This window comes from Onychomys torridus, chromosome 15, assembly GCF_903995425.1.
Source record: "Onychomys torridus chromosome 15, mOncTor1.1, whole genome shotgun sequence".
Classification (NCBI taxonomy): domain Eukaryota; kingdom Metazoa; phylum Chordata; class Mammalia; order Rodentia; family Cricetidae; genus Onychomys; species Onychomys torridus.
The window spans coordinates 24,267,705-24,278,784 of record NC_050457.1 but is presented as its reverse complement, the minus strand read 5'-3'; the positions used below and the strand labels follow the sequence as shown (position 1 = coordinate 24,278,784).

General features: G+C 40.6%; 1 protein-coding gene across 2 annotated transcripts in view; it reads left to right on the top strand.

Annotated features, from left to right (window-relative positions):
* The window catches only part of Rad17 (RAD17 checkpoint clamp loader component), a 31,052-nt gene that overhangs the window by 1,191 nt on the left and 18,781 nt on the right, over positions 1 to 11,080 (top strand). For both annotated transcript variants that reach the window (XM_036207003.1, XM_036207002.1), the window contains exons 2-4: positions 624 to 727; positions 3,651 to 3,908; positions 5,291 to 5,374. In XM_036207003.1, the coding sequence (XP_036062896.1) occupies positions 686 to 727; positions 3,651 to 3,908; positions 5,291 to 5,374 (384 nt within the window). In that variant the 5' untranslated portion in view covers positions 624 to 685. The remainder of the gene's footprint in view (positions 1 to 623; positions 728 to 3,650; positions 3,909 to 5,290; positions 5,375 to 11,080) is intronic.

Below are 11,080 nucleotides of genomic sequence, written 5' to 3'. Positions count from 1 at the left end.
ACAACTCTAAAATAGACCGGTGCACCTTCCAATATACAGGTTTATCCAAAGTGAGTAATGAACCCGACTTCATTGTATTTTTGTAAATCTACCGTACTTTGCAGCTGGATTTGAAATAAGAATTCCAGCATGAGCCGGGCAGTGGTGCTACACACCTTTAATCCCAGCTCTCAGGAGGCAGAGGCAGGTGGAGCTCTGTGAGTTCAAGGCCAGCCTGGTCTACAGAGTGAGTCCCAGGGCAGCCAGGACTGTTTCACAGAGAAACCCTGTCTCGAAAAACTTAAGAAAGAAAAAAAAAAAAAGAATTTCAGCTTGTAAACTGCTCATAATGGGATTAGTTTTTCTTTATAGCAAAAGTTAAGTTCATAAATATGTGGTTTTTTATTTCATTCATCATTGAGTTTATGTGAAAAACTTATTATACCACCACAGATTGATTATCAGATAAAATTGTAATCATTTAAACTAAAATTTACTTTAGGATTTTAACATATTTACTCTTTTTTTTTTCATTAGTTCTTGAGCCTCTATTATGTGGCTGATTGCACATTTAAATATTGATTACTATAATTCTGTATTTACAGTTTTTCCTAATTTGAGATGTTTTTATTCTTTCCCCCCAGGTGGATTATACTTCATTGTACTCCAAATTGTATGCTACTGATGGGAACTATTAAAGTTTATAATGTCAGAAACTTTCCTTAGACCAAAGGTATCTTCCACAAAGGTATGATATACATAAAATGGCCTTGTAGCAATTGCCTAAAGACAATGACAAAAGGTTATGTTTGGTCTCAGTGACTAGTGATGGTCCAATGTCTGTTGTAATTAGTGATCTAGAGTCTGGGGATAAGCTGCAAAAAAACCAGAACCTTAATTCTGAAAGTCAAGAAAAGTTTTTTTCTTTGTTTGTTTTTTCCCCCCAAAACAGAGTTTCTCTGTGTAGACCTGGCTGTCTTGGAACTAACTCACTCTGTAGATCAGGCTGGCCTCTGTTTCCCCGAGTTGCTGGGATTAAAGGCTTGAGCCATGATGCCCAGTTTTGAAAAAGCATTTGTAATCCCAGTTACAAAGAGTAGTACTTTTGAATAGAAGACAGAGATATGTGTGTGGTAATGGTTAGCTTAGTCACAGGCTCTACCTCTGAGAAGTCATGAAGTGTAGTGTGTCTTTTTTTTTTTAGGAATTTGGGTGTGAGAGGAATCCAAATAGTGTCATGTGAAAGAAAGGTGGCTGGGAGCTGCTTCCCTAAGGGTGGCTCCAATTTTTTTCTGATTTCAAGTAAATTATGTAACTTTGCTGTTTTTCTTTCTCATGGTAGATGGAATTAAGAAAGAAAAACTAGGGCTGGAGAGATGGCTCAGAGCTTAAGAGCACTGACTGCTCTTCCAGAGGTCCTGAGTTCAATTCCCAGCAACCACATGGTGGCTCACAACCATCTGTAGTGAGATCTGGCTCCCTCTTCTGGCCTGCAAACATGTGCAGACAGAACACTGTACACATAATAAAAATTAAAAAAAAAGAAAGAAAGAAAGAAAGAAAATCTGTAGCCTTTAATCCCAGCACTTGGGAGGCAGAGGCAGGTGGGTCTCTGAGTTGGAGACCAGCCTGGTTTACAGAGCAAGTTCCAAGATTGGCGCCGGGGTTGGGGATTTAGCTCAGTGGTAGAGCACTTGCCTACCAAGCACAAGGCCCTGGGATTGATCCTCAGCTCCAAAAAAAAAAAGATGGATGCCAATGTTACACAGAGAAACCCTGTGTACAAAAACAAAAAAAGAAATAAAACTACAAAATGTATAAATAACATACAAATCAATATTCTTAACAGAAGGTCTAGTATAAACCTGTTTTCATGTACTTTTAAATACAGAAGAAAGAAAAAAATTATAGTAACGTTGCCAGCAAAGAAAAAAATGAATCAGCTGGTTATGACTGTGTTTTTTTTCTCCACAATTTTCTTTTTCTTGTGATAATCTTCCTGACCTGACAAGAGTGAAGTGTATAAATTAGCATTGATAAAGCAGTTATCAGCCCACATTTTCCCCAGAAGCCTTGTTTCCACCTCCAGTTTTGGACTCTGTCTCTGAGAAGAGCATTATCTAACGAAGACTTCACAACTGTAATTTAAGTCCCTCCTTTGATTATAACTCTCCATCTTAGGGGTCAAGACTGAAGCCAGGGTGTAGTGATGCCAGGCAAGCATGCTACTGCTCAACAATGTCCCTGACCCAAGCAGAGCACCTTTGAAGAGAATATGACCTTATTATTCAGGCAGGAAATTTAAAAAGTCAGGTGATAAGTTAGATTTTTTTTTCTAGATTTATAATAGAGTACTAAGAAAATCCATTTTTAAAACTTTTGTTTGTTTGGTTTTGAGTTTTTGAGGTAGAACTGTACTATGTAGAGCAGGCTATCTTCAAACTTGCTGCCATCCTCTTGTCTCTATCTCTCCAAAGCTGGACTGAGAAACTTGTGACCATTCTCAGACATTTAAAAAAATTTCATTATCTGAAAAACCTTCTTGGTACTGTTATTTTTGGCTGAAATTGCTCAATTTAATCATTTTTTTTCTTCTTCTTCAAGACAGGGTATCACTGTGTAACAGCCCTGGCTGTCCTGGAACTTGATCTATAGACCAGGCTGGCCTCAAACTCACTGAAATCCTCCTGCCTCCACTTCCTGAATGCTGGGATCAAAGGTGTATGCAACTTTACCCAGCTTTTACAAAGGATCTTTTTAAGGAAAGGAAGTAAAGAAGGAAACAGGGGAGGTTAGCACTTTCTTTTCTTTTCTTTTTTTTTCAGAGACAGGGTTTCTCTGTGTAGTTATTGGTGCCTGTCCTGGATCTTGCTCTGTAGACCAGGCTGGCCTTGAACTCATGGAGATCCACCTGGCTCTGCCTCCCAAGTGCTGGGATTACAGGTGTGTGCCACCACTGTCCAGCAAGGTTAGCACTTTCTATAGCCCAGAAAATATGGACTTTCCTGTTCTGCTGTTGCAGTATTCTTTCTAGACGTTTCTGTGAAAAAGATACCACCTTCCTGAGGAAAGTCTGTTTTCCTTACTAAAATGTTGACTGATTCATGCATTGAAAAGAAATACAGTGCAGTCCTAAATACCAGGTACAACATTAGGATTCCTTACCTTTATCTTTACAAAGTCTTAAGACTAATATGGGGCTTAATACAGTTCATCCTCAGCACTCAGGAGGCAGAGGCAGGAAAATCTCTGTGATTTCAAGGCCAGCTTTGTCTACAGAGTGAGTTCTGGGACAACCAGAACTACACAGAAAAACCTGTGTCGGAAAACCAAAAATAAAAAAATTGAAAAAGAAGCAAGCAAGCAAGCAAAAGTTGAGGAAGTGGTGAAGTTGAGGAAGTGGTGAGTGTGGCGGCAGTGTGCCTGTAATTCCAGTATGTGAGAGGAGGAGACAGGAGCAGCTCCAGTTCAAGGCTGTCCTTGGCTGCAGTGCCTTCTGGGTCAGCTTGAGCAGGACCCTGTTTCAAAGAGTGCTGATAGGGAGATAGATAATTTGTAGGACTTGAAGGGTTATAATCACATTTCTAAAGGAGTTCAGTAGCATAGGGAATGGGTATAAAGATTGTAGTAATTATAGTCTTTGTATAATTGTATAACTCCTGTCTTCGCAGGTAACAGACTGGGTAGCTCCATCGTTTGATGATTTTCCAGCAACTACTGCCATCAATCCCATCACTGCTTCATCTTTAGCTTTGAGTAATTCCAGTCACAGAAGAAAAAGTCTGTCCTCCACATTAGAAAGTAACAGATTGCCGGCTAGAAAGAGAGGAAAGCTGTCTCCTTTAGAACAGACTTACAGTGTAGAAACTTCAAAAGAGTATCTGTCTGACAATGAACCATGGGTGGATAAATATAAACCAGAAACTCAGGTACGCATTGGAGATCATACAAAAATGCCTTTGTCATTTTAGGATGGATGAGCATGGATAGCGGAGAAAGATGTTTTCAGAGTTTTATTCATAAGAATTTTTTAGCTTGCTGTTGCTCCATTACTCAGGAGGCTGGCAGACCTAGTGAGTTCAAGGCCAGCCTTGTCTACTCAGCAAGCTCCAGAAAAGCCAGGGACTGTAAAGAGGGACCCAGTCCCCCCCCCCCCAAAAAAAAGTAAAATTAAGTAGAAGAAAAAATATATATTTTAATGTTTAAAGGCTGTGATACTACCAAGTTATTCTGTAGTTACACCATCTTTTCTCTGTCTTTAACTCCAGACTAGAATTTACAGATGTGGTACCCTTCTCTGTTGCTTCCCCCTCCCCCCCAGAATATAATGCTGAATAATATGATAACAGACTTTAAAAAAAATTTTAAATTGCTATACAGTGTATTGGCATGAAGATAGGTTTTTTTCCCATAATAGTGTAAAAATTGAACATCTGGAGAAAGATGGCTCAGCAGTTAATTAAAAGCACTGGCTGTTCTTCCAGAGGACCCAGATTCCATTCCAGGCACCCAGAGGGTAGCTCACAACCATCTGTAAGTCCAGTTCCAGGGGATTTCACACCCTCTGAGTGTACCAGGCATAATGCATTAATATACAGATGTGGGCAAAACACTCATACATACAAAATGCGTAATACAAAAGAATGAGCTGATGAGAAGGATATAGGCAAGCACATGTTGGAAGGAGAGAACAGACTCCTGCAGGCTGTTGGCAGCCTCCCCCCCAAAAAACAAATAAATGTAAAAAAAAAATATAAAAATTTAAATATAATCAAAAGGCCCTATTGTTATAACAGAGCACATTACTGTTTTGCAACTTTTTTTTTTTTTTTTGGTTTTTCGAGACAGGGTTTCTCTGTGTAGCTTTGCACCTTTCCTGGAACTTGCTTTGGAGACCAGGCTGGCCTCGAACTCACAGAGATCTACCTGGCTCTGCCTCCCAAGTGCTGAGATTAAAGGCATGCGCCACCACCACCTGGCTCTTGCAACTACTTTTTAATTTATTCATTTTAAAATTTAATGTGTGAGTTTTTTGCCTGCATGTATGTATGTACACCACTAGTGTGCCTGGTGCACATAGAGGTGGAAAGTATCAGCTCCTTTGGAACTGGAATTAAAGATGGCTGTAAATCACCATGTAAGTGCTGGGAATCAACCCAGGTCCTCTGCAATAGCAGCAAGTGCTTTTAACTGATGAGCTATCTCTTCAGCTCCCATTTGTAACTTTTTGTTCACTAGAATGTTCATATTAAAAGATGCTGGCAGGTTTAAAATGTTTTAAAACGTTTTTAATCTCAAATTTGTATCTTAGCATGAACTTGCTGTGCATAAGAAGAAAATTGAAGAGGTTGAAACCTGGTTAAAAGCTGAAGTCTTAGAAATGAAGCCAAAACAGGTAAATTAGTAAGAAATGCATTAAAAATATTTAGCATTATGTGTTCTCTGACTTATAAGATGTTAATCTTTTTTTTCTTCCTCTTTCTTGAGACAGAGTCTCAATATGTAGACCTGGCTAGCCAGGTTGGCCTGACGCTAATAGAAATCTGACTGTCTCTGTCCTCAGAATGCTGGGATTAAAGATAGGCTCACTATGTAGCCCAGGCTTCTCTGGAACTGATTGTATAACCTAGTGTGACCTTGAATTTGTGATCTGCCTGCCTCATCCAAGTTCTGGGTTTATAAACATGAGCCACCTTGCCTTGCAAGAAGCTTTAAAAAAAGAAAAAAAAATGTTTATTTATCATGTACACCTTTGCACCAGAAGAGGGCATCATTTCCCACCATAGATGTTTGTGAGCCACCATGTGGTTGCCCAGAATTGAACTCAAGACCTCTGGAAGAGCAGCCAGTGCTCTTAACTTCTGAGCCATCTCTCCAGCCCCAAGAAGCTAGTTTTTTATGATCACTTTTATAAATCTTCATATTACCTTCAACAAAAGTTTCCTGATTTGTTATTTCTGTCCCCTCTAATAAAAAAGTCTCTTCTGGGGGCCAGGAGCTGGTCAGTGGGAAAGGCTCTTAGACAACTTGAGTCCATATAGTAAGCCAGTGGAGGTGCTAGTGTTTTCAGTGCACCTCATTATTTCACAGCAAAGCAAGCAGGGCGTCTACATAGTAGTGGTTTAAAAACAAACAACCTAACTCTGTCCTTAAAGAAACCCTAATTATATCTAGTCCTCAATAATGTTAACCTGATGTTTTGTCTCACTTCTTTATTCCACAATTGTGCTTAGTCCTCCTTAAAATGTAGTCTATTTTCTCTTCCTCTTGATCTGTCCTTTAAAATTTGAGGTCATATCTTTACAATATACCCCTCCTTTTTCTCTGAAGTCTTTTTTTTTTTTTTTTGGAGACAGGGTTTCTCTGTAGCTTTGGAGCCTGTCCTGGACTAGCTCTGTAGACCAGGCTGGCCTCGAACTCACAGAGAGCCACCTGCCTCTGCCTCCCGAGTGCTGGGATTACAGGCGTGTGCTTGGCTCTTAAGTCTTATATATTAAATTAAAACTGACATTTCAGCCAAGTGTGTTGGTACACACCTTTAATCCCATCACTTGGAGGTCAGAGTCAAGAGAATCTCTTGAGTTCAAAGCCATGCTAGTTTACATAACAAGTTCTAGGCCAGCCATGACTACATAGTGAAACCCTGTCTCAAAACAGCAACAGGCAGGGTGGTGGTGGTGGCGGCGCACGGTTCTAACCCCAGCACTCGGGAGGCAGAGCCAGGCGGATCTCTGTGAGTTCCAGGACAGCCTGGGCTACGTAGAGAAACCTTGTCTTAAAAACAGAACAAAACCAAAAACTCTGGTATTTCAGCCAGACCTTGAGATAGTATACAGTGCCTTAACACCTTTTTATTTATTTTATTTTATTTTGTTATTTTGGGTGCTTTGGACCTCACTTTAAACTTTTTTTTGGGGGGGGGAAGGGGTTCGAGACAGGGTTTCTCTCTGTAGTTTTGGTGCCTGTCTTGGATCTCACTGTGTAGACTAGGCTGGCCTCAAATTCACAGAGATCCGCCTGGCTCTGCCTCCCGAGTGCTGGGATTAAAGGCGTGTGCCACCACTGCCTAGCATCCTTTTCTTAATCTTGTCTCTTTTAATTTTTCTTTTTCTATAAGACATTGACTTAATTGAAGAGATCAGGCCTGTTGACAATAAAAGCCTCATCTCTGCATTTTGGGTGTTGACTTGTTTCCTCTGACACTGGGTAACTTGTGTCCTGTTTTTGTATTTCCTAAATCTTTGTTTTGTCCTCTTTGAAATTTGGTCTCACTATATTGCCCAGGTTAGAATTAAACTCCTGGACTCAAATATTCCCACTTCAGCCTCCTGAGTAACTGGGTTTATAGGCTTGGTTAGATTCAGATAGAACCTTTCAGTATGAGCAATCTCTCACAATGCATGTTTTACGTTATGATGCATCAGGAAGTGGATGGTTCTGTTTTTTCTTTGCCATGGTAGGATCAGCTACTGTCTTAGATCAGCCAGGCAGGCACTGTACCATCACTGAACCTTTGTTATTGCTAGAGTTGGGATTTTGAAGTTGGGCTTTTTTGTAGGACTTTCTTTGGACTGCCAGCCCCCAAATAATAAAATGGAGACTTATTATTAATTATGAAAGGTTGGCATTAGTTTAGGCTTGTCCTATTAGCTCTTATAACTTAAAATTAACCTGTTTCTATGAATCTATGTTTTCCCACGTAGCTTTTTACCTCTCCTCCATTCTGTATGTCTCACTGGCGTCTCTTGAGCACCCTGCCTAATCTCTCCTGCCTAGCTATTGGCTGTTCAGCTTTTTATTAGACCAATCACAGCAACATATCTTCACACATTGTAAACAAATATACCTCAACAGGATTTCACTACGTTCCCTAGGCTAGGCTTGAATTCTTGGGCTTATGAATCTCTCTACCTCAGATTCCTGAGTGCTGATACTATATAGACATGCACGTAGCACCAGGCTTCTCCTGCTGTGTGTGATGTTTAGTTTGGTCACTAGAGTAGGGAAGAAACAGTCTTTTTTTTTTTTTTTTTTTAAGATTTATTTATCTATTATGCATACAGTGTTCTTTCTGCATGTGTCCTTGCAGGCCAGAAGAGGGCACCAGATCTCATTACAGGTGGTTGTGAGCCACCGTGTGGTTGCTGGAATTGAACTCAGGACCTCTGGAACATAAAAATAGGTTAATATAACTATTGATTAGATTCTGGGATACAGAAGAAACCTAACTTCATCTGTTCAGAGTATTGTGTTTTACTTAAGTTGTATAAGTGAGATTCCTATTCAGGGAAGAAACAGTCTTAACACTTCATTGTAGAATACCTTTCTCTTTCAGCTGCCACATAACCTTTGGGGAGATACTTGGGTGGTGTGTGAATGCACAGTTCCTTGATGATTTAGAGTCCATTTTCAGCCCTCTCCTGAACCACTAATTAGGGCTGTGAAATGTCTGTTTTTAATATTCTGTTATTTCTGTTGTTAGCAGACAGCTTTCTGTGAAAGAAAACCTGCCATCACTAAGGGAAGTCACCTTAAAACAGTCTAACTGAAAAATCAGGGTGAATTTAAAATCTTATAACTTTTTTGTTTGTTTGTTTGGTTTTTTGAGACAGGGTTTCTCTGTAGCTTTGGAACGTGTCTTGAACTAGCTTTGTAGACCAGGCTGGCCTTGAACTCACAGAGATCTGCCTGGCTCTGCCTCCCGAGTGCTGGGATTAAAGGCGTGCGTCACCATCGCCTGGCCTCCTATAATTTTTTATAAAGATTTATTTATTTTTCTTGTATGTGTATGAGTGTTTTGCCTGATTGTATGTGTGCATCACATATATGCCTGGTAGCCACAGAGGCCATAAGAGGGTATCAGTTCCCTGGAACTGGAATTATAGACAGTTGTGACCCACACCAGATGGTTACAGGAAGTAGAACTCAGTTCTTTTTTTGGGGGGGGGGGGTTCTGAGACAGGGTTTCCCTGTGTAGCTTTGCGACTTTCCTGGAACTCACTTGGTAGCCCAGGCTGGCCTCGAACTCACAGAGATCCACCTGGCTCTGCCTCCCAAGTACTGGGATTGAGTGCGTGCGTCCCCATGCCACCGCCCGAAACTCAGTGCTTTTAATCCCTGAGCTACCTCTCTAGCCTAGTTTTGAAATAGACTTTTAAAAACAACATTGAGCCGGGTGGTGGTGGTGCATGCCTGTAATCCCAGCACTCGGTAGGCAGAGGCAGGCGAATCTTTGTGAGTTTCGAGGCCAGCCTGGTCTACAAAGCTAGTTTCAGGACAGCCTCCAAAGCTACAGAAAAACCCTGTCTCGAAAAAACCACAAAAAACAAACAAACAAAAAACCAACATTGAAGCTCATAGCAGACTCAATTCCCCTGTACCCTGTGCCCTATGAACATTTCCCACTAAGTGGAACATTAATATTAGTTAGAATTAATATTGATGAACAATGAACTTATATTGACTTGTCGTTAACAGGCCACTTCCATTGCTTAAATTAGAGCTTCCTTTTAATTTTCAAATTCATAGTGAAGAGTTAATGTTTTAGTTGTTTTGAAAGGAACAGATTCTCCTCATTTTTGTGTGTGGTGCTGTATGTACAAGGGCTTTATCCTAGAGGGCCATCCTCCTTATTTTAAAGATTGAAGGGGTTGGGGATTAGCTCAGTGGTAGAGCGCTTGCCTACCCTGGGTTCAGTCCTCTGCTCTGGGGGAAAAAAAAAGATTGAGACATGGTCTCACCTTGTAGCCCATTCTGGCTTGGAGCTCACTATGTAGTTTAAATTAGCCTTGAATGCACAGCAGTCCTTCCAACTCAGCCTCCAACTGCTGGGATTATAGGTATGAGCTACCATACCTGGCAGTGATGGACCTCTTATAGCCATGGTGTTTAAAATTTGTTTTTGGTCATCCTCCTTCCCACAGCTAATAGTTTACATAGTTCAGTGTCCACTTCATTTTCTCACTTAGGACTCTGTTATTAGAGTGCGGTTGTTTTTTTTGTTTGTTTTTTGTTGTTGTTTTTTGCGGGGGTGGGGGGGTTGATACAGGGTTTTTCTGTAGCTCTGGCTATCCTTGAACTAGCTCTGTAGACCAGGCTAGCCTTGAACTCACATCTGCCTGCCTCTGCCTCCTAAGTGTTCAGATTAAAGGCATATACCACCACAACCTGCTAGAGTACACTCTTAATCCTCCCTACTGTTGGACATGTGTAGATGTTTTTATGTGTTGAAGAAGTATTTTATTTATTTTTATAATGGTGTTGGGTATTGAACCCAAGGCCTTGTATATGTGTTTGATAAAAGTTTCAATGATACTAGTAATTGTAAGACATTCTCTTAAAAAAGAAAAAAGTAACTTGGTAATTTCTGATTTATTTTAGTCAACTTAAATTACCTTAGAAAATTGCCATTGGGCTGGAGAGATATTGCTTAGTGGTTGGTTACATTTGCTAGTCTTTCAGAGGACCCAAGTTTAGTTCTAGCCCTCAACAGTTCAGTTCAGAAACTGCCTGTAACTTCAACTCCAGGGGATCCAATGCCCTCTTCTGGTCTCTGTGGGCACACATACATGTAACACTTAAACACACACATATACACACACAAATAAAAGTAATCTTGGGGGAAAAATCTTGTAAGTATTCCGAAATTACTGATGTTTTTTTGTTTTTTTGTTTTTTTGTTTTTAATTTTTTTGAGACATGATTTCTCAGTGTAGCCATGGCTGTCCTGGAACTCACTCTGTAGCCCAGGCTGGCCTCAAACTCAGAGATCCTGCCTCTGCCTCGTGAGTGCTGGGATTAAAGGTGCGTGGCACCACTGTCTAGCTAGATTTTAATTTTTCATGGAATCTTTCTTTCAAAATATGGTAAAGCAACCAGGCATGGTGGGACAGGCCTTTAATTCCAGATCTCTCTGAGTTTGAGGCCAGCCAGGACTACATAGTGAGACTCTGTCTCAGCCTCCCCCAAAAAGCATGGTAGAGCCGTGTGACAGGTGCTGGAGTAGTCAGTGTTCTGACTGAGATTCTTGAGAGACACTACCTTGTAAGCCTCTGACTGGACATGAATTTCTGGAATGTGGCTCTACATACTGTCTTAGGAA